Source organism: Numida meleagris, chromosome 2 (assembly GCF_002078875.1).
Source record: "Numida meleagris isolate 19003 breed g44 Domestic line chromosome 2, NumMel1.0, whole genome shotgun sequence".
NCBI classification, from domain to species: domain Eukaryota; kingdom Metazoa; phylum Chordata; class Aves; order Galliformes; family Numididae; genus Numida; species Numida meleagris.
This window is the reverse complement of record NC_034410.1, coordinates 37,222,330-37,244,982: the sequence shown is the minus strand read 5'-3', so window position 1 is coordinate 37,244,982 and position 22,653 is coordinate 37,222,330. Positions and strand designations below refer to the sequence as shown.

Sequence of the window (22,653 nt, the reverse complement as noted above, 5' to 3'; positions counted from 1 at the left end):
ACAAGAAAGCCAGCTAGCTGACAAGAATGGTCAGAAAGGAAAGGAAATCTCTTAACAACATTCCCCGTGCTTCCAAGTGGAGAAGTAAGCAAAATTTTTTCCCAGGAGGAGTGAATTAAAGAAGGTGGCAAATAGAGATCAGTGTATCAGCACAGCCTCTCGGATGAAGAACAATGGTGGTACAAACAAACAAGATTGGAGTATGCCTTTTCTGACTCAGCTCTGTGCTTTGTCCAGTAGACGTTCTATAGACTTCTACACAAGTGTACCAAGGATGATAACTGGATGGTTCTTGTAATTTTCTTATACTTTGCAAGGAGTTACAATGTGACTGTAAAATCAACAGAACAGCAGTATAAATTTTCTTTTCAGTTCTAATACAGTCTGGGATTCCCAAGGTAGTAATTAATTTCTTCATTTTCGTACTGCAGTGTCTAGTAAGTGAATACGAGCTTAGGAAGGAGTCTGAACTCCTCATTTTCAGGAGTGGTTTCTAGTCGCACAGCTTGCATGAGGAAAGAAAGATTTCAGGGAGTGTATTTATTACATGACTGTGCCAATATACAGTGAAAACAAAATACTGCGTAATGGTCTTAAAACACAAGTGTTCTGCAGTAGCAAAAGTGGCTTTCCCTGCTTGCAAGGAGTAAGCCTATTGAGGATCAGGAGCAAGCCGATGAGCACCTAGTTTATAAAAACTGTTTCTGTCAATTTCATGTATCCCAGTTGCACGGTCAAACACAGTTTGATCCTAAGAATTTTTTAAGGTGTGTTTTAATCTCTAAGTTAATATTATATTGTGCAACACACAGAGACCCTGAAGTAGGAAGTCCATGCAACAGGGCTTTAACAAAACTGACATGTGGTTTTTGCTTTTCTCAAAATGTGCTTGTCTAAATATGCGTGAGGTACAGGGGGAAAAAAAGCATTATCATTTTTCAGGCGTTGTTTTCATTTAAATCGCTTTTCTTTGCCTTGTTGCAGGGGGGGAGAGAATAGCCACATATTGTCTCTTCTGTGTCCCGCTGATCTGTTACACTGTGCATTGAGGTGTCACTCCTATGAATGAGACCGTAGGCCTACAGTATTAAAGGTACAGACTGCGTCAGATAGCTGGATAGGTTAGCAGATCTTTGTCTGCCCTTACCTTTGTGGGAACATTTTCCTGCGGAAGGAAATTGTTTCTTGCCATACCACTACAGAGAACGTTACAAGCTACAACTGCAATTTAAAAGTTATCGTAGATCGCCATAAAGACTAGTTATAGTGGATTATACAGCATGCTCTTCCAGGATAGGGGCAACTGGCCCTGCCGAGCATTTACCCTTGCCAAGAAGGTAAGATTAGGCAGGCTGGTGGATGGAAGCCTGGAGAGCAAAGAAACTGCCTTAGACTGCAGAAGAAACAGCAGACAAGGCAGATCAAAATTGTTCTTTGGTGATCTTCGTTCTGAGCAAAGATCAACAATGAACAATGTCAAGTCAATCTCAGTGCTTAACTTTGAGGATCATACTGGATGTACCAAATGAAAATCCATGAGGATGCCAGAGACACAGCACAGTATTATAGAACCATAGAATGGCTTAAGTTGGAAAGGAACTTAAAGCCCATCCAGACTTACTGAGCACATGAGAAGTCAAAGCTCACTCATGTGAGAGACAAGTCCCCTATTTCCTTACGAGGGAAAGTCCTGCCTCCTTCAGTGCTGCAAGGAGTAAGGGGAGTCAGTTACTCGCTCTGCTTCTTCCTCCAACCATCCAGCAGACAGCTCTGCTGCTCTCCGTAGCTTCCCAAAGAATCCACCCTACGCTATTTGTAGCTTCTGTGCTGGTACCCAGTTTAGAAAAACACTGTTGAATTTCTTCCTGCCAATGCCATTTCTAACTTTGAGTAGGAAAAAAAAAAAAAAAAGCACAGGTGTATATCTGCCACATCAGAATTCAGTGAAATTGCATTGAATTTAAGCAGAAGTCAGACTGGACTGATTTGCAACTACTAGGACGTTACAGTTTACAGTGGATGTTACAGATTGCAAGAACTGGTTTTCCCTTATCCCTCCTGGTGTGGTCTGCTTGTCTGAAGCATCAATCTTTTTTAAAAACTGCTAAAGCTCCAATTGTCTTACTTTCCTGTAGCTTCTGACCCCATTAGCTGTTGGAAGGAGCATTAAAAAACAAAAGTATGGATATCAGTCTCTGATTTTTAACAGAAAAAAAGAAGAAGGTGCTTATTGAGTACTTTTATTGCCAGCGATTTCTTGGGATGTGGGTTTTCTATCCATGTTTCCCACTGAGTCAGTGGAAGAGGGCAGAGTATGTGTTCTTCTTGCGACATAGACACAATCCTTAAAAGTGATGAACATGATACCTTAGATTTAAGTAATTTAAGTAGATGGCAATTAACACTGATGATACAAAAACAGTTGGGGATGTGCTTACACATAGGGATTCCATTTTTAATTTCTAACTAGGAGCGCCTGTAGGGGGTTTCTTTCCAGCCAGAATGAGAACTGTTTCCTGAGTAGGATAAAGTCCTGAAACTCCAAGAAGAGGATGGACATCAGTGGTCACATGTGCAGGCTGCTGTATATATTTAAGGAAGCAGTTTAAACAAGTCATCTCCTGCTGCTCCGGTGGAACAAAGCTGCCATTACATGAGCAGTGCTAACCAGATTATATACTTAATGAAATATCAAGGCATTTAATTTAGAAGTATTTCTTCGGGAAGCAAAAGCTGGCGATACTGAATTTTAGAGGGCATAACCTATGCTAAACTAAGTCTGCCTTTCATGAATAGCAGTAACGAGAAGCCATTAATTGTTACAAAAAATGTAGCAGAGAATCCTGCATCCTTTTGATGACCCTGCTTCCTCCTGTGTCAGCGGCATGCAGTGTGTGTGTTGTGTGAGCAAAAGGGGGGCAGGATGGGGATAATGGCCTCTGCTAATCCTCCACTGGCATAACGTCCGTTAGCAGTCATGATGTAAATTAGAACCGAAACCCTGCTGTCTCTGTTCCCGCAAGGTCAGGAACCAGATCCATGTGTCCGCCAGTCTTTACCCAAGTTTATAATGTAGAAATATAACTTAAATGTGAATCTGATGTTTTGCCATACTGTAGACAGATTATACATCAGTAAGGTCTCTCTGCTCGTGCCCCAATTCCCCTTCAGATTCCAGTAGCAGTATTAGTAAATGGATGACGCAGGCACCTGGGTTCTGTTTCCCAGTGTTACCCAAGAGGTATATTTGTTTCCTGTAATTTTAGGTTCTCATAATTATGCTCAAACATATAAAGTAGACATTACAATTACTTCCTGCCTTGTTTCTTCCTCCTTTCTCCAAATCAGCCCTGTAAAGTTCATTTAATTTAAGCTTAATTAATTTCAAGTATTTGCTGTCTGATGAGGGCTTTTCTTTCTGGAGAACCTGTGGCAAGTGTAGTCTTAGAAAAGCACTCTCCTTTAAGCTGCCCATTACTGAGCTTACTCTCTGGATGTTAGTTACAGGAAGATGACAGCCATCCCCCTGGCAGCATCCTCTGACAGCCTGCCAGTGCCTGAGTCCTAGTGGACTAGCTGGTTGATCTCCATATGAGTCCCCAAGCTGCACCAAGCTGTGCTGAGGGCAACAAACTTTGAGTCTGGTTTAATGTGTCATGCTGCAGTTGGGTCCAGCAAGGCGATGGAAGGGATAATGTTACGGCCAGCTGGGTCCACAGGACTGTCCCGCATTGCACTCATAAATTGCACTCAGCTAGTTTGCAGACGATGCAGTGCTGGGAAGGATGGCTGATACCCTAGATGGCTGTGCTGCCATTCAGAGGGACCTGAACAGGCTGTAGAAATGACTGAGAGCAATCTGTTGAGGTCCATCCAAGGGACATAGCGGTTCAAATGCATTTATTTCTCCACCCGAGGAGAAATAAATACAGCAGTAAAGGCGAGGTGCCTGCTGGCTGGGAAGGGATTTGCAGAGAAGTACTTGGGAGTTCCTGGTGGACAACAGAGCGCCCTTGAGGTGAGGAAGGCCAGCACCATCTTGGTCTCAGTTAGGAGGGTCATCACCAGCAGGATGAGCAGTATGTTCTACGCTGCTGAGATGTACCTGCATTGCTGCGACTGGGTCTGGACTCCAAGGTACAAGACAGATGTGGATGGAGTGGGACAAGTCCAGTGAAAGGCCACAAAGGTGGTGAAGAGGCTGGAGAGTCTGAAATAGGAGGAGAGACTGGGAGTGCTGGGACTGGTTGGCCTGGAACAGAGAACGTTCACTGGGATCCTATCCATGTGTAAAAAAAGAAACTGACAGGGCTGAGTGATGAAGAAAGAGCAAACTCATCTCAGTGTTGTCTAGTGACAGGACAAAAGGTAAAGAGCGCAAATAAACATACAGGGAATTCCATACAAGCATAATAAAATAATCCTCTTCTACTGTCAGGGCTCAGGTTGCTCAGAGGAGTTACGGAGCCTCCATCCTTAGGGACAGTCAGAACCCAACCAGACATGATCCTGCCCCATGATGTCCCTGCTGCAGCAGGGAGGTTGGACAGGGCGATCCCTAGAAGTGCCTTCCAGCCCCAGCCACTCGGTCATTCTCTGAAGTATTTACTGTACCTCAATAATTTTACAGGGTTAAATGAATAGCTGCACTTTGCTCTCTCCTCTCAAAATGAATCTTAGACCCTTGTGTACAGATAGGTTTTTCATTAAGAAAAATTATGTACCATAACTCCATTGAATTATGAATTATGGGAACGCTTACTTTGAAAGCTTTGTATTTGACTACATTTCAAAGTTCTCTTTGGTTCGGAATTACATTGGCTGCCAAGAGAATTGTTCTGGTTTTTTTTGTTTTGTTTTGTTTTTACTTAAGAGCAAAAATATGTTTATATTGTCAAAACAAATGGTGTTGGGGGAAAAGAACCGAGCATTCCCAATGTTTTTCATAGTAGTAATATTTGATTTCGCTCATTAAGTGCCTGGTGAACCACTTCAGAAGAGAAAATATCATTCTCACACACATGTGTACACACACACATATTTGAATGCCCACGTATTTTGCCCTAAATTCAAGCTATATTAAATGCAACTGTAGAACACACCCAGGTAAGGTATGATCAATGCAGCTTTTGTGATCTGTTGCTGGTACTTCTCAACCACACCTGCAGAGCTGTTGTGAAACAAATGCACTGCCAGTAAATATTTCTTACTAGCATGTCTCTGAGTCACTTTGCAACCTGGCATCTTATCTCAGAATACAAGCACATCAGTTTTTTTTTCTGAAACAGAAAAGAGAAATGGACTCTATGTCTTAGTGTTAGTTATTTTTTCACATCAAAGCCCTTGATATAAAAATAAATCTATTTGGTTTTTTTTGAGCTAATATTTCGTTTCAGGAAAAAGCAATCATGTTATGCCTTATCCTCTTGACCAGTAGGTGCTGAAACAATCTGGAAAGTAGAAGATACCGCATGCAATGTTTAAATACTTCTGCGATATTGTAAGCATGAGCTTTTTATTCAGGAAATCCAGTGAGTTGACAAGTGTGGGGCTAGTAGACAAGATCTGCAGTGAATGTTAATACAATATTTTTATATCAAATGTATCATATCATTTTATATAGAGTTTACATGCCACGTCCTCTTTTTCTTTACAGGGTATATACCCAGTTACTTAGACAAGGATGAGCTATGTGTAGTATGTGGGGACAAAGCCACCGGATATCATTATCGCTGCATCACTTGTGAAGGTTGCAAGGTAAATGGCGTAGTGGGAAAGTGGGAATCAGAAATAGCTCTCCAGCTCCTCCATTTATACAGACTTCCTGAACTGTACTGTCAGATTAGAAGCGAATAAGAACATCCAGTACTGATGATAAGCCATATATGGCTGTGCTGCTGATCTACATACACATAAGGAATATAGTTGATTTTTGCCGTGTTTGCTTTTGAAAAGAAGACAGGGAATTTAGATCTTTTGTTGTTAGCTTTTTCGTTTCCATTTTTTAGTCTTTCTTTCTGACCATGTTCTCAGCCAATGTACATCAGCATCCTCCCAGGAACTTCAATGAAACTCTTTATGCAATAGTTGAGATTTGGCCCATGGCCATGACGAGTCTGTAGTGATTAACAGTGTTCCAGTGTATCTCATGATCACTGCAAAGAACAAAAACCAAAAATCTCTTCCACATGCTCGTATGTTAGTAACGTCCATCTCTTCAGGAAGTATCAACACCAAGTTAAAACAGATTTAATTTTTTCTTTACTTCTTCAACTTAACCATATTAAAATATGCTTTCAGTCTTTTTCATCTCTAAAGCTACATGAAAAATGAAAAAAAAAAAAGATTGCTTTGGGCAAGTAAATGAAAAAAATAAATGAATAACACAATCACGCACATTTTGCATGATTTCACTGCCATAAATTTGCCTGAGTGGCTTGAGATCCTGTAAAAAAGCTATTCTTTCCCACAGAAAAATAATTTTTCTAAACAAATGGAACCACACATGTCATGCACTAGTGTCATGGGACTGAACCACAAAAGTCATATTCTGTTCATCTCCAAAGTTGGGAATATTTGAATATGAAACGTTGGGTTTGGATTGGCTTTAGAACCCCACATCACAGTAACAGCATTGAAGTAGTTTCTTCTATTGTACAGTATTGCCCTTTGATACATTTATGAGATGCACAAAGATTTACATATCCTGAGTGTTGGAGGTTTGTAGTAATAATCATCATAGTTTTATACACATATATATTTATAAAAATATACTTACATGTGAGAAGAATTGTGGAACCAAACAAGTGATTTTTACACATATTTTTACACATAGACAATAACAACACATAAAACTCAGGAGTATGACTTAATTCAGATACAATGACAAGTAAGCAATAGTGTAGCGTTATGAAATAGCATCTGCTCCCAGCTGAACAGTAGTATTTCTTACTGTATTTCCTGCTAAGGTTTTTGTTATTCTAATAGAAGCATTTGTTTTTATGCCCACCAGCTATTTTAAAATATAGTATAACAAATCTACTTACATCTTCTGATGTACAATTTAAAATAATGCTTATATGCACAAAGAACCACGCTGACAATTTGCAACAAGTAATTAATTTTTTTCTCCAACTTACAGTTAGCTTCCATACTATGTTGTTCTGTTATTTTTGCAAATGTATCAACTGTACAAGAAGGTTTGACAGCTATTTTGTGTGGACAATTTCAACTCACATTTTGGAGGATCTGCATACACATTTTGAACTGTATGAATTATCAGCAAAGTTACGTGTAATCAGTTTTCAAAAATTTGACATGTACTAGTTGCTTCCACTCAAAATTAATTTTGTAGCAAAATTTATTTTGGCTGACAGCCAAAAATTTACTTTGGCAAGCGCTCATATGTGATTTCCAGAGAATAAATTGTAAGGAAAATGAGCATGGACCTGCTGGTCAAACTGAGGGATAAGAAGGAAATGCATGGTCAGTAGAAGCAGGGATGTGTGGCCTGGGAAGAATACAAGCATGTCATCTGGTCATACAGAGATCAGATCAGAAAAATGAAGGTGCAGATGGAGCTGAACCTGGCTAGGGATGTAAAAAATTACAGGAAGGGATTCAACAGGTGCATTGGTCAAAAGAGACAAGCCAAGGACAGGCCAGGACCCCCTCTGATATATGAGAAGGAAAAACTAGTAACAGCAGACATGGAGAAGGCAGAGGTGCTCAACAAGTTATTTGACTCAGGCTTCATTGGCAGTCAGGCTTCTGACTTCTTTCAAGTTAGGGTAGAAAAATCCATCCCTCTGTAAACAAAGCGAGTTCGAGACCACCTGATCAGACCGAATGTCTTCAAGTCTATGGGGCCTGGTGACATGTATCCCGGGAGCCTCAAGGAACTAGCCAATGGAGTCCCAGGCCACTCTCCGTCATATCTGGAAAGTCATAGCTCTCAGGCAAAGCCTCAGTGACTGGAAAAAGGGAGATATCACTCCAATTTTTAAGAAAGGGAGAAAGGAAGACCCAGGGAACTGCAGGCCAGTGAACCTCACATCTGTTCCTGAGAAGACCCTGGAACAGATTCTCCTGGAAGAGATGTTAAGACACATGCAAGAAGAGGAGATGATCTGAGACAGCCAGCACAGCTTCACCACGTCCAGATCATGCCTGACCAATCTGATGGCCATCTACGGTGGAGTGACAGCATCAGTAGATAGAGGAAAACCGACTGATGTCATCCACCTGGACTTCTGCAAGGCCTTTGATACAGTTCCACGGCACGTTTGTATCTCTAAATTGGAAAGGTATGGATTTGAAGGGTGGGCTATTCAGTCGATAAGAAATTGGTTGTACGGTTGTAGCCAGAGCGTTGTGTCGACAGATCTATGTCCAGGTGGAGGCCAATGACAATTGGTGTCCCCCATGGATCTGTCTTGGGAATGGTGATCTTCAGCATCTTTATCAATGGCCTGGACAGTGGAATGGAGTGCACTTTCAGCAAGTCTTCAGCAAGTTCAAAGCTGCATGGTGCAGTAGATACGACAGAAGGCAGGGATGCCATCCGAAGGGGCCTGGACAAGCTAGAGAGGTGGGCCCAAGGTGTTGCACTTCTGTCAGTGCAATCCCAGATATGTGTACAAACTGGGAGAACTCATTAAGAGCAGCCCCGAAGAAGACTTGGGAGTTCTTGTTGTTAAAATATTGGATATGAGCTGACATTGTGCACTTGCAGTCTGCGAGGCCAACTGTATCCTGGGCTGCATCAAAAGAGGGGAAGCCAGCAGAGAGGGGAGGTGATTGTCCTCCTCTACTCTCCCCTCTTGAGGTTCCATCTGGAGCACTGCATCCAGGCCTACCCCTGGCACAGGAAAGGCATGGAGCTGTTGGAGCAGCTCCAGAGGTGAGCAGTGAAGATGATCAAAGAACTAGAGCACCACTCCTGTGGAGCTGGGGAAGTTCAGGAAGCTGATCTTTTTCTGTCTGGAGAGAAGGCGGCTCTGGGGAGACCTCATTGCAGCCTTCCAGTACTTAAAGGAAGCTTACAAACAGAAAGGAACCAACTATCTGATATTGATAGGACAATGGCGAATGGCTTTAAACTAAAAGAGGGGAGATGTAGACATCAGTAGAAATTTTGTTTACTCAGAGGGTGATGAGGCACTGGAAGAAGTTGCCCAGAAAAGCTGTGGATACCCCATCCCTGGGTGAGTTCAAGGCCAAGTTGGATGGGGCCCTGGCCACTGATCCAGTAGGTGACAACTCTGCCCATGGCAGGGGGGCAGGTACAAGGCAGTCTTTAAGGTCTTCTCCAGCCCAGGACATTCTATGATTCTATGATTTAAACATAAATAAAACAAATTCTGATGTCACTGAAACATTTCTCCAAGCTTGACCCACTGATCTATTGCTAAAATGTAAGGGAATTTAGGAAAAGAGATAAAATGTGCAATAAAATATGCTTTGTTTTACTAGTAATGCTTAGATTTTATGCTTTTTTTTAATTTCCACTTGCTGTCTTTGTAGTTTAGAAATCCCTTTTCTGCATTTCACTGTGTGCATGTATACAGAAGCCTGAATCATCTGTCAGAGGAATCACATGTGACTATATGCATGATAGTATTGGTGCACAGCTACTTATGCGTGTGCATACATGAGCAGAATACAAGAAGTAAGAGTGACATAAATTTGTGTACAGCCTCCAAGACTAAGGCTGAAAGCGAGTCAAGGCCAAGAAATGGTAATCCGATGTGTTTGGACAAATACAGAGAGCAAGTTCCTTATCACATTGTATCTAGCAATGATCAAAGAAGTCTTTTTTAACAACAACAACAAAAAATGTAAGGAATGCAAATCTATGGGAGAATGAAAAGTGATGGACCCCACACAGCATATGTGTGATGAAAAGCGTTAGCAGTTATAAAACTTGAGCTACGATAAGTCTCATGTGAAGTTTGGAAAACAGAAGTTCAGTACCACTTTAGAGATTCATCTGAGGTTTCTCCATTTGTTGCTGTAACTGGAAGTTAGCCAGTGTGCCTGAGTGTCCAGAGCCATCCTCAGGGAGGAGAGGGACAGGTCCCGTCTCTAGATATTTGACACAGGGTAGAGAGTGGATCCAAGTCCAGTTGGGAGGATGAGAATTTGAGATCCAAACTCCACATAAGAATGTCTTGCCACTGACTTCCTGGATTTTGACTCAACCCAGATCCCAGTCTTGCAAAGACTCATATCCACACTTTATGCAGCTCAATTTAATTGAAATTTTAGGTCTTTTTGTTATGAAGGAAAAAAGAATTTTACCCTTAGCTCAACATGGTTGTTGTAAGATAAAATTCTAATGAGGAGAACGTGCTTCACTGTCTTTGAGGGAGTTGGGAGCTCAAGCTGAAATGCAGATTGAACTGTATGTCTTAATTCAACATTCTGTGTTAAGAGATATTAATGCTGTAAGATTTTACCTTGTGTTACTTAATATGATTTAAACGAGACTTTTTGCTTAGTGAAGTGAAAAGACTGTTCAATAACTAAAATCCCAGCTGAAGAGACTATACATTAGATAAAATCCCATCTCACTTGGATTTTACCATTGTTTTCAATGAAACCGAAGCTATTCACAGTGGCCCCAATGAAACAGGACCAGTATCTCAGTATGTTCTTTATGTCAAGGTGGCCCAAACTGTGTTGCTAAATGTTGACAGTCTGAAACAGTTGTAGAAAGTGAAGTAAATTTCTTCCCTTACCAATCTGTCTTGTCCATACTACTGTGCTCTTGGGAACTTCATCCTGCTCTTTCTGAAGTCTGTGAGAGAGCTCATGTTGAAATTTGTATCAGGACTAGGTCTATAATGTTTGGAGAGAAGTTGTATCTGATTTGTTTACCTACGGCCAAGGTGTGTGGTACGTACAAATCAATGACTTCAGTGGAGCTACATTACTTTGTGTGAGCTGAGGTTCTGACCTCCTATCAACTGCAATTTGCTATACGTATATAATTATTTTAGATAGAATATGCATAGGGAGCTCTTTGTTGGTGATGTTTGTTTTGAATATAGATGTCTGTGGGAAATATGAATGAATTCTTTTTCTCAGAAATACAGATCATTTCAGAATTATGGATCCATTATTTAGGACCAAACTCAAGGGCTGGGTAAATCATGTTTGACTGCAAAATTTATAGTATTGCCCAGATTTGATTGGTTGGTTGATTATTTAACTTTAGTGGAAGGACGTGAGTAAAACTGTTCTTTCTTAATTCTCTAGTTACATTTAATTTATACACCACCATTTTTCCTACTTGCAAAAGCTGTCCCTTAATTAAAAGTACATATGTGTCTCCTAATATCCTTTGAAATCATTGTGTAATTTAGAAGGGGGCTCAAAATAAACTCTAGTTCAAATACAACAAAAAAAATTACACACAGAAATGCAAGACTTGAAGAAAACATGTAGTCAGTATTTTTTTCCTCAAGACAGCTCTCTTTATGCTTTTACATATCTCAGATGCCTTCATGTTTTAATTTTTAGGGAGGAAATGTTTCTTGTAACTCAGAAAAGAACTACCATAATTAATAAGTCTGTTTTGTTCTCTTCCTCCTTGAGAGTTTAATGGAGTATTTTATCCTGCGTAATTAGGTACATTTCTACCAAACCAAATTGGCTACCAATTTGAAAAAATTACACAGTAATAATGTTTTCCAATGTATTTATTTATTGCACTTAGGGATTTTTCAGAAGAACCATTCAGAAAAACCTCCATCCAACCTATTCCTGTAAATATGAAGGAAAATGTGTGATAGACAAAGTAACAAGAAATCAGTGCCAGGAATGTCGCTTCAAAAAATGTATCTTTGTTGGCATGGCAACAGATTGTAAGTATATTTTTCTCTTTTTCTTCATTTTCTCTTTTTTTTTTTTATGTATTTATTTGCTTAAAGTATGTTGATTGGTGAAGATTGTTAAAATAGAGTGGAACTGCCAATGTTTTTTGTTTTTAATAATTTGTTCTGGAAAATCAGTCCACTTCTAAATGCTCTAATTTTTTGTTTACGCTTTACCAGGCTGCACCTTCTCCTGGCATTACTGGACTGAGTAACAATAGGAATGTTAACTCTTAGGAGGAGAGGAGGGAGAAATGCATCTGGATGGACACTTTGCTTGAAAAAAAACATCTTGTTTAGAAAATTCTGGAGGATGTGAAATTGGATGTCATTGTATGAGTCATCCTGCAGTTGTTTGTTTTATTTTTAGCCCTGAAGAAGTTATCTGCAAATAATTTGACTCTCATTCTAAAGAACTAGAACATATGGCTGTAAGATTAACCCTTAGGGATCTTCTTTTCCTGCCACTGCACAGGGATTTACACCAATAACTTCAATTAGTGCAATGAGAGGAACTCATGTAAATCCCCCGTGCATTAATGTTAATGGTTGTTGCCATTGTAATCCTCTGCAAAAAATAATAATAATAATATAGGAAAACAGACCCAATAAGGAACATAAAAATATTCCAACTTAGTATTTTTCATTTGCAATGTAATGTGTAGCATTGTCTGTATAAAATGAAACAGAAGAAGTGAAACAATTTCCTTAAAGACAGATGGTACTTCAGGAGAGGGAACTGAATGACTCTGGATCATGAGCTCACACCCAGCCCATTTTGACACATCAGGCAATCAGCCATTTATGAGCTATGCAGAATGAGAAGCTTGTCTGAGTCTGGTTCGGACCAGCAGTTATCAGTACCATAAAGCTGAGTCTGTAGAAAGCACATACAGGTGTGTCAGAGGAGCTGTCATTGAGAGTGGCAGACAAGCCAGCTATCTCCCAAACATCAGTACAGACTGAGGAATGAATAGATTGAGGGCAACACTGCAGAGAAAAGCTTGGGGATTCTGATGGATGAAAAATTGGACGTGAGCTGGTAGTGTGCGCTTGCAGCCCAGAAAGCCAGCTGTATCCTGGGTTCCATCAGAAGAAGGATGGCCAGCAGGGGAGGGAGATGATTGTCCCCCTCTACTCTGCCCTCGTGAGGCCCCATCTGAAGTACTGCATCCAGGCCTGGGGCCCCCAGCTCAAGAAAGATGTGGAGCTTTTGGGGCATGTCCAGAGGAGGGCCATGAAGATGATTGGAGGGCTGGAGCGCTTATGAAGAAAGGTTGAGGGAGCTGGTCCTGTTCAGTCTGGAGAAAATAAGGTTTCCAGGAGACCTCATTGCAGCCTTCCAGTACTTAAAAGGGGCTTATAAACAGAAGATAGACAATCTTTTTACAAGGGATATTGACGTTGAACTGAAAGAGATTTAAAGTGGATATAAGGAAGAAATTCTTAAGTACGAGAGTGGTGAGGCCCTGGCAAAGGATGCACAGAGAAACTGTGGGTGCCCCATCCCTGGAGGCACTCAAAGCTGAGTTGGATGGGGCCCTGGGCAGCCTGAGCTGGTGGGTGGCAGCCCTGCCCATGGTAGAGTTGTGCACTAGATTGTCTTTGAAATCTCTTCCAACCCAAACCATTCTATGATTAGTTCAGGTGTTGGTAATCAACCAGTACATCATGTATAGATAGGAAAGACCAAAGTTCAGACAGCTTTAATAACTTTCTGCCATTTTTGTGTGCTTTTACCCCTGTTAGTGGTGTTGGATGACAGCAAGCGGTTGGCAAAGAGGAAGCTGATAGAAGAAAATCGAGAGAAGAGGCGTCGGGAAGAGCTGCAGAAAACAATTGGTCACAAACCAGAACCAACAGATGAGGAATGGGAGCTGATCAAAATTGTCACTGAAGCACATGTGGCCACCAATGCACAAGGAAGCCACTGGAAGCAGAAAAGGAAATTTCTGGTAGGGACTGCAGACATTTACACTGCTCTTGAAGTCAGGTTCCTTTATTTCTTCCGAAGTCCCTACCCAGCATCACAGTCGCTGGTATATGTGCCAGTGCTTTGACTTATATGAAAAACTGATGATTGCTTATTCTTGGCTGAGTCTCAATATTTGATCAGACCGTGTATTTAATAGATAAATAGCCTTCTGCTGAGTTAAGGCTTACCCAGCTGGATATTTTTAATGTGCTTTGATAAGAAAAAGTGGAAAAAATGTTTCACTCCTGATTAACAGCAATATCCATCTATAATATATAATGTGTCTTTCATTTATTTATTATATATAGTATTAGTTGTCTTTTTAGGGACTAGCACACAAAATGTTTTAAATGTTGAAAACAGTGGCAAGCTTTAAATAGAAGCTGACATTTTTAATTAACAACTTGTACTTTTTGTTTCCTTGTTCCAAAGAGAATACATTAATTAAAAGAAATTTAACAAAGAAAAATAAATTTCAATGAGAGCAGGATGATACTTGAACTGTAGTAATGCAGGTTTGCAAATTATGAATTTTCTGATTATTACTAAGGAAAATCCGTGGTGATTTGTGATGCTTAACCTTAGGAAAAAAAAGTGTGTTTTTTCTTTTCTAAATCGGTTTTTAAGGAAAAACTGTGTTGAATATGGAATATTTAGGCAGCACAAAAGAGGGATTATAGACTACATGTCAGGAATTCACAGGCATGTTTAACATTCTACGTATACTAAATCAGGTAGATAATACTCCTTTTTTTTGCAAGTGTAGGCTCCTACTGCCTAGTCCACAGTGGGAATCATGACCCACTGTTAAATTGCTAAGAGAAGTTTTATATTCAAAGCAGCTTATCCCTTTTATAAAGTTATGTTAATTCTAGTAGCAATTTCTGTATGAATGGCCACATGTTCACAGTAGTGTGCGGTCAAGAGCACGCAGCCAGTGGTTGCTGGCAAGAAGCAGCAGAGAAATTTCCAGTTTTCCTGCATAGCAAGGTTTGCTGCATTGTTTTTAACAGGCCAAGAAGCTGAAACTGTAACATCAGCTGTGGAGGCACATTTGATTAGTCAGTCAGTACTGCTCTTTTGGTGTCACTTGCTTTAGAGTAAAACAAGGGGGGCATGAGGTGATGTGAGGACAGGACTACTGGGAGAGGGGTCAGATGGGGCAGAGGCAGGGGTGGCAGCTGTAACTGGCAGCTCAGAAACCAGCTGTGATTTCCACAGCTGGTTCCTAGGCCAGATCAAACTGCTCTCAGTGCTCCAGGGCCTCCTTGTTTTTTTCAGGGCTCACGTGCTGAAGCCCTGCAGTTACAAGGTAAGTGTAGGGAGCTCACTGACACCTTGCAGTGAGCACAGAAGGGAAGGTCCAGGATGGCCTGACAAAGCTCCCTGCCAGAAGCTGTTGGAGAGCAAGAGGAGCTGACTGCACACCCCAGCAGCTGTGGGTCAGCCCTTGGCAGCTGAGGCTGGTTCTTCAACAGCGGGAGCTCCCTGGAGGTCTGGACCTTTTTTCCTATTGAGGTGAGATAGGTGGCAAAGGCTCTCCAGCAGCTTGCCTTTCTGGAGTGTGTTGGTTTTAGCTAGTCATCCTAAATTCTTCTGGCTTTCCCATGCCAATGCTATGTTCTCTCTTTTTCTCGCTAACAATGTTATGTGTGGCTTTTGCTTTGGGTCTTCGTGCTGGGAAGTGGTGAAGATTGTTTATCATGAGCACACAGACAATGTGGTTTAGTTTCCCAAGATTCAGGGATGGGGAGAGTCAGCCTAAAACTGGGATTATTTGAGCTTTTTAGCAAGAGGAACTCCTAGATAATTGAGCCCAGTCCTCTTCATTGTTTTTTTACAATTCATGCTTGCTTTATTAGCTCACTGCTGAGTTTTTTCTTGAAAGAAGTTAGATTTGGATTCAGATTGATAACAAAGATAGGGAAGGCTGTTATTTGATGTGTTGCTTTAAAAAAAAAAACATTGAGCACAAATTTTCATTATCAACAGCAGTTTCAGCACCTCTCCTGTTTAAGTGCCCTTACATAAATGTCATGAAACCCATCAATTTTAAAGGCAGTCTTCTCTGAGTCTTATCCAGTTTTTAACTCTCTAACATGAACAAAATGGAATTTCTGCATAGTGTTTGGCAGGTATTTTATATCTGCAAAGCTGCTCTTAGCAAACAGAAGAACAGCTTTGATATGTCTGTTTTAAAAACACACAGTAACATTGACAAACTGTCATAGAATCAGGTGAGCACGTTGAAATGCAAATGGAATAAAAAACACTCATCATGGATACTGGTCATACCTATTGCATTCTGTGTTCTTCTAGAAAGCTTCAGAGTAGGATTTTTTTTCTCACGTGGAGAAGTCTTGATCTGAAATCACGCAGAAGGTGATTTTCAACAAGAATTTTACCCAGACAAGCTCAAATTCTTGTCATTTTATCCAGACAAGCTTTGTGTTTGCCTGTTCTTAGTCATCTGTTGTTTTAACCTAGATTTGGAAACAGGCCTTGGCAATTGTCTGGAGCTCAGTGATACCCAAGCAATCTGTTCTGGGGAGGATTTTAGAACTTGGAGCACGTGAAATTGCCTAGGACTGCAAAGCTCTGAGAATATTCTAGGGACAGCAAGTCACCTCAGCTCCCTTTGCTTTTAGACAAGCTTGAGAGTTCTCATCACTGTAAGAAACAAGATCATGCCTGTATTTTTAATCAAAAAAGGCATAAGCTACACCCACAAAACATTCGGATAGAGGCACAAGGACAAAACTGCTTGTGCCTCTAATGCAGCTGTCCACATAGCAGGGATAGTGGTACTCCAGACCCCCATATCTGTGTGCAGTCTTCTCTTTCACAAAATTCACATTTTGTGGCATAATGGGACATCACTTAAAGCAGATAGTATTTATAATTTTAACGTATGCCAAACCGAATTTTTTAGAATATCAAACGCTCACTGGAAGATAGATTGTTCCTTTAAATATCTTTGTTTATATCCTTAGCCAGAAGACATTGGGCAAGCACCAATAGTTAATGCCCCAGAAGGGGGGAAAGTGGATTTAGAAGCCTTCAGCCAGTTTACAAAAATTATCACACCAGCGATTACAAGAGTGGTGGATTTTGCCAAAAAGTTGCCTATGTTTTGTGAGGTAAGAGAAACTCCTTGCATCCCTCATTTACAAAGCTGTGGTTATACTGTATTCAAAATACTGGCACGGAACTGTAACAGGAAGGATTATACTGAAAAAAATTACTATGCTTAAAATCAGAAGAAATAAGAGAATCAAAATTGGATTAGAATCATCAGTATTTTTATGACTTTTCTTTTTCCCATCACTACTGAACTCTTGATTTTGTTCATCTAGAATTCATCATGATTCACTGGAGACCTGAATGTGGCTTCAGAGGTAGCCTTGAGCAAAGCAATGAGCAAAAAGAGACCATCTAGTGTTCTGTTTTATACATTCAATCAGATATTTTAGCACACATTTCCTTCTGCACTTTCCAGCTCCTTGACAGGTATACTGTTGTGGAGTTGGATCTGTGCAATAATACTCCAAATTCAGGAATGCATCCCTATCCAGGAGCAGCAATTGCTTCATTGTTTTCCCTAGGCATGTTTTCCTTAACAGGGAGGGAGTGCATGGAAGAGTAAAGTAACAGTGTGTCATTCCAGGTAGGTACTCAAATATAAAACATAGTCTAAACGGACTGAAATAGGCTTGGTTGCTTATTAGGTATAGAGAGGCCCTAGGCTGATTTCATTTACACCAAAGTGTCATTTTTTATTGGAGGACCAGATGCAGTGGCTGATGATTTTTTTTTCCTGGATTAAAAATGTTATCGTAACTGCAACCTTAATGTAACCAAAATAGTATTTCAGATTTAATAATTTTAATAATTTTAAGTCTTGTGAGTCCCTTAGGATCCACAACCGTTGTAGTTTTAACACAGAAATATCCCCAGTCCAGCTGTGGAAGGTTACCTGCCTTCCCTCCCACACTGCAGAGCAGCACTTGCCTCTGCTGGAGTGTGACCACGCTCAGGGAGTTCAGTGGGCTCCCGGAGATGAGAACTGCTTTTCCTTCTTACACACAGTCAGCCAGGAAAGAAGTCTAAGCAGCGTTTTCCTCTTCCTCTTCTGTGGTTGACAGCTTTTCTTTAAGGTCACTCAAGGAGAGTTATTTATGTCAACTAATGGTCTTTACATCCCTTACCGTCTGCAGAGTAAAAAGTGGTAAATATCAATAGTTGCCGTAGTGTAAATAGCTTTCCCTGGCTAACCTTAATATTGGCTCCATCAGAGCATGAAATCGTGGCCAAGCATGAAGACTTTAAAGTGCAAGGAATGTATCCATAGATCAGGAAGCCCCTGCGGCATCCAGTGTCTGAGGGAAGCTGTCTCCTCTGATTTGGTGTTTGTTGGTGGGAAGCTGTACTGACGTAACAAGGTAGTCTTTTCAGTTTAGAAGGCTTTGCCAGTCACACGCAGACTACAGTGCCCATCTGACATCTTCTACCCCTCCTGGCTACCATGGGCCCATTTGTGTCAGAGCTGAGCAGGAAGCATGGCTGAAGAAGTCAAGGAGTTGTTTGCCATCACCTCTATAGGCTGCACAGTTCAGCTAGGATAGGCTTTGTTTATAGCTGAACCACTGTGTAAATCTGACACCCATATACAGCAAGGTTTGACAGCAGAGAAGGACAACTCATTGTGAATGGAAAGGGCTGGGACAGCTGTCCTGAGCTGTCATACAGTTCCCACTGCAGCATAAAGAAAATGACAAATGTTTGCTCCTTTTTGAGGGGGCACTGTCTTGTTAACTTTATTTCATACATCTGTTTTCTAATCCATATCTTTTTCTTAGAAGGAATACTGTGTGGGCTGTGTTTATAAGGAAAAAAAAAAACCTCCTTTCTCCCATGGGACCTACACAGCATTCAAACATTATCTCAATTCTTAATTTCCACAGAGGTTCAGACTATGAGTGCTGTATATCTCTGTGAAGGAGATTGACTAAGCAGCACTTAACGAGTTTGATGTGAGTTTAGGTGTCACAGGCATCAGTGATTCCACACTGGGTAAGTCTGCATATGCACTGCATCATTCTAGGTAGCTCAGCTCACTGTGTTACACATGAGATGGCTCCCAGTAGGTCCTGCTGAGGTGAACACTGCAGGTTCCTGCCTTTTAGGTTATGCCAAGAGAGAAGGACGGGACAGCATGTGTCAGACAGCAGTCACACTTGTTTACCCCACTCCTGGTTACAGTGCTTAGTGGTGGGTGTAGAATTGAGACTTCCGTAGTTGGGATCAGAACTGATGCTCAAGCCCACTGTATTTAGTAAATGCTTCTATTGGCAAATAAGACCTGACATTGACTGTAAGTGAAATAGAGGTCCAGTATATCCTTCAGAATTAAGAAAGAAGATGATAGCTGGGCAAAGTCAGATCACCTCTATCATAAAGAAGTTTTAAGAAGGTTCAAGTAGGAGGAGAAGTTCTCTTTGGTTTAATGGCTTGCTAATAAAACAGCTGAAGTGACATCTAGTATCTTTCCTAGTATTATCTGATTTTATTCCCACATTCTTCTTTCTCCTTAGTCTTTTTTCTTCATTTCTTTTCTTCGGAGAATCATAGAATGGCTTAGGTTGGAAGGGGCCTTAAAGATCCTCTAGGTCCAACCCTCTTCCATGGGCAGGGTTGCCACTCAATAGATCAGGCTGCCTAGGGCCCTATCCAGTGTGGCCTTGAACACCTCTAGAGATGGGGCTTCCACCACATCTCTGGGCAACATCTTCCAGTGCCTCACCACCATCACAGTAAAGAATTTCCCACTAACATTTAACTTATATCTCCCCTCTTCTAGTTTAAAGCCATTCCCCATTGTCCTGTTGCTATCAAATCATGTAAAAAGTTGGTCTTCATCCTGTTTGTAAGCTTCCCTCAAGTACTGGAAGGCCACAGTGAAATCTCCCCAGAGCCGCCTTTTCTTGAAACTAAACATGACCTCAGGCTTTCTTCCTAAGAGGTGCTCCAGCCCTCTAATTGTCTTTACGGTCCTCCTCTAGAACCGCTCCAGCAGCTCCATGTCTTTCTCGTGTTGGAGGCCCCAGGCCTCTATGCAGTATTCCAGATGGGGCTTCATGATGGTAGAGTACAAGGGGACAGTCACCTCCCTCTCTCTGCTGGCCACTCCTCTTTTGATGTGGTCCAGGATACAGTTGGCTTTCCAGACTGCAAGTGTACACTGCTAGCTCATGTCCAGCTTTTGTCTACCAGGACCTCCAAATCCTTCTCTGCAGGGCTGCTCTTAAGGAGTTCTTCTCCCAGTCTATACATATATCTGGGATTGACTTGACCCATGTGCAGCACCTTGTACTTGGCCTTGTTGAACCTCATTAGGGTCATGTGGGCCCACTTTTCATGCCTGTCCAGCTCCCTTTGGCTGGCATCCCTTCCTTTCATTGTGTCAACTGCACCACTCAGCTTGGTGTCATCAGCAAATTTGCTGAGGATGTGCTCAATCTCGCTATCTTTGACATTGATTAAGATGTTGAAGAGCATGCTTCCCAAGACGGAAACCTGCAGAGCACCACTCGTCATCGCCCTCAGCAATGTGGTCAACATAGCTGTCTTGATCACAACTCTCTTTCTGCAACCATACTACCAATTTTTTATCCACCAAGTAGTCCCACTTCAAATCCATCTCTCTCCACATGAGAGATAAGGGGGACCATGTCAAAGGCCTTGCGGAAGTCCAGCTGGATGACATCAGTCACTTTTCCTTTGTCCACCGATGCTGTCACTACATTGTAGAAGGCCACCAGATTGGCCAAGCATGATCTGCCCTTGCTGAAGTCATGCTGGCTGCCTCAGATCACCTCTTCTTGCATGTGTTTTAACATCTCTTCCAGGAGGATCTGTTCCATGATCTTCCCAGGGGCAGCTATGAGGCTTACCAGCCTGTAGTTCCTCAGGTCTTCCTTTCTCCCTTTCTCCCTTTCTTGTAAATGGGAGTGATATCTCCAAGTGATATCTTCCTTTTCCCAGTCACAGGGGACTTTGCCTGAGAGCCATTGGCATCCTGAGGCATCCACTTGTTTTACACCAAATAAGTGTAATTGCTTTGTGAATGCACAGTTGCCACATAAACCTATAGTGTTTGTTTGTGTTGTTCTTTTTTTCATTTTTAATGCAGGTAAATATAATAATAATCCACATAGAAATTAGAATCACTTTTCCATGTATGTGAGCTTTTGCTGTTCATTTAATGACAGTCTATCTCAAAATTGCATTGGTGTTTTTTTTTTTTTTCCTTTTGCTATCATTAGATTACCTATGTAAACATAAAGACATGCTTTACAGAACACTTTTTCTCCTACTGTGTCAGCATCATGGTAATACTTTATAAAAACAGAACCTAAATGTGACAATTCGGACAGCTTACCACTTTTTGTAAAGTATGAAGGAGATAAGTCTTGCTATAGGCCCTGAAGATCACAGTTATGCACTAGCATAAAAGCTGGACCTATACCATAGATTTTTTGTCTGTCCAACAGTAATATAGGGAGTCTAGGGAGATCTGTTGTAATAGGCTAAATGTAGCCTAATAAGTTGTCTGTTGCTTAAAATGGACAGAGAATTCATAGCATATGCTCCACTGATTATGTTTTTCAGATTAAAAAGATATATATATTTCATTCTATTTCTTTAAAAAGCAGTCTACTCTGATGGACTCTCCCAAATATCTTTCTTTGTCTGTGGTCAGGTGAAAATGAAGCATGGCTGACAGTGCATTTAACTGGGATGGCTGATGCCTTTACCAGCCCCAGTTGCAGGTTATGCCAAGCTGTAAGCTGAGAGAGCTCAGGAGTGGAAGAGAGAAGGGTAAACGGCTGAGAACAATGACCATTTCAGCCATCTCAGTTTGATCCACCCTGATGTGAAACAGAGCTGACAGTATGTGTTACCACTAACCTGGAAACTGACAGGTCTGCCTCATCCTTCACACCTTGTGAAATGTTTGCAAACAGGAAGCCATGTCCTTTAGGCTTACTGGACTTAGTTGTATAAGGTTGCCACCAACTAAGAGATCCCATGGAATTGAGAGCTTCTGAAAGCTGGGCCACTTCTCCTCAGCACCTGCACTACTTTGGTTTGCTGTGAATATCTTGCCCGGCATCACTTCCCTACAGCTGTGTCATCACTAGATTTCTTAAGGATGTGTGGGGATGTTATCCTGCCAGGACTTCCTGAAAGCAGGAATGTGAGTCTTGGGCTTTTGTGCTGTGCACAAGAACTAGCTGGTAAGCAACGTGTTTCCAGGATGACTGTACTATGCTAGATAGTGTCCTGGGTTGTTCACCATGAATTCATAGTCGTGGATTTATTTGCGGTTGTAAATCATCTCAGTTTAAAAAGCACGTCTTTTTCTTTACCATTTATAATTTCTGCAGCTGCCATGTGAAGACCAGATCATCCTTCTGAAAGGCTGCTGTATGGAGATAATGTCCCTCCGAGCAGCAGTTCGCTATGACCCCGAGAGTGAGACTTTAACGCTAAATGGGGAGATGGCGGTGACAAGGGGCCAGCTGAAAAATGGGGGTCTTGGCGTAGTGTCTGATGCCATTTTTGACCTGGGCATGTCTCTTTCTTCATTTAACCTGGATGACACCGAGGTTGCCCTTCTCCAGGCTGTTCTGCTCATGTCGTCAGGTGAGAACAGAAATCTACTGGGATCCCAAACATTTTGAAACACTTTAGTCTTTGTCAGAAGTCTCTCTTTAAAAGAAATAGGGTGTATTA

At 41.3% G+C, this 22,653-nt stretch overlaps 1 protein-coding gene across 7 annotated transcripts in view; it reads left to right on the top strand.

The window, feature by feature from the left end:
* Positions 1-22,653, top strand: part of THRB (thyroid hormone receptor beta) — a 139,475-nt gene that overhangs the window by 110,050 nt on the left and 6,772 nt on the right. For all 7 annotated transcript variants that reach the window (XM_021386786.1, XM_021386787.1, XM_021386790.1 and 4 more), the window contains 5 exons: positions 5,657-5,757; positions 11,723-11,870; positions 13,629-13,834; positions 16,848-16,994; positions 22,305-22,563. In XM_021386786.1, the coding sequence (XP_021242461.1) occupies positions 5,657-5,757; positions 11,723-11,870; positions 13,629-13,834; positions 16,848-16,994; positions 22,305-22,563 (861 nt within the window). The remainder of the gene's footprint in view (positions 1-5,656; positions 5,758-11,722; positions 11,871-13,628; positions 13,835-16,847; positions 16,995-22,304; positions 22,564-22,653) is intronic.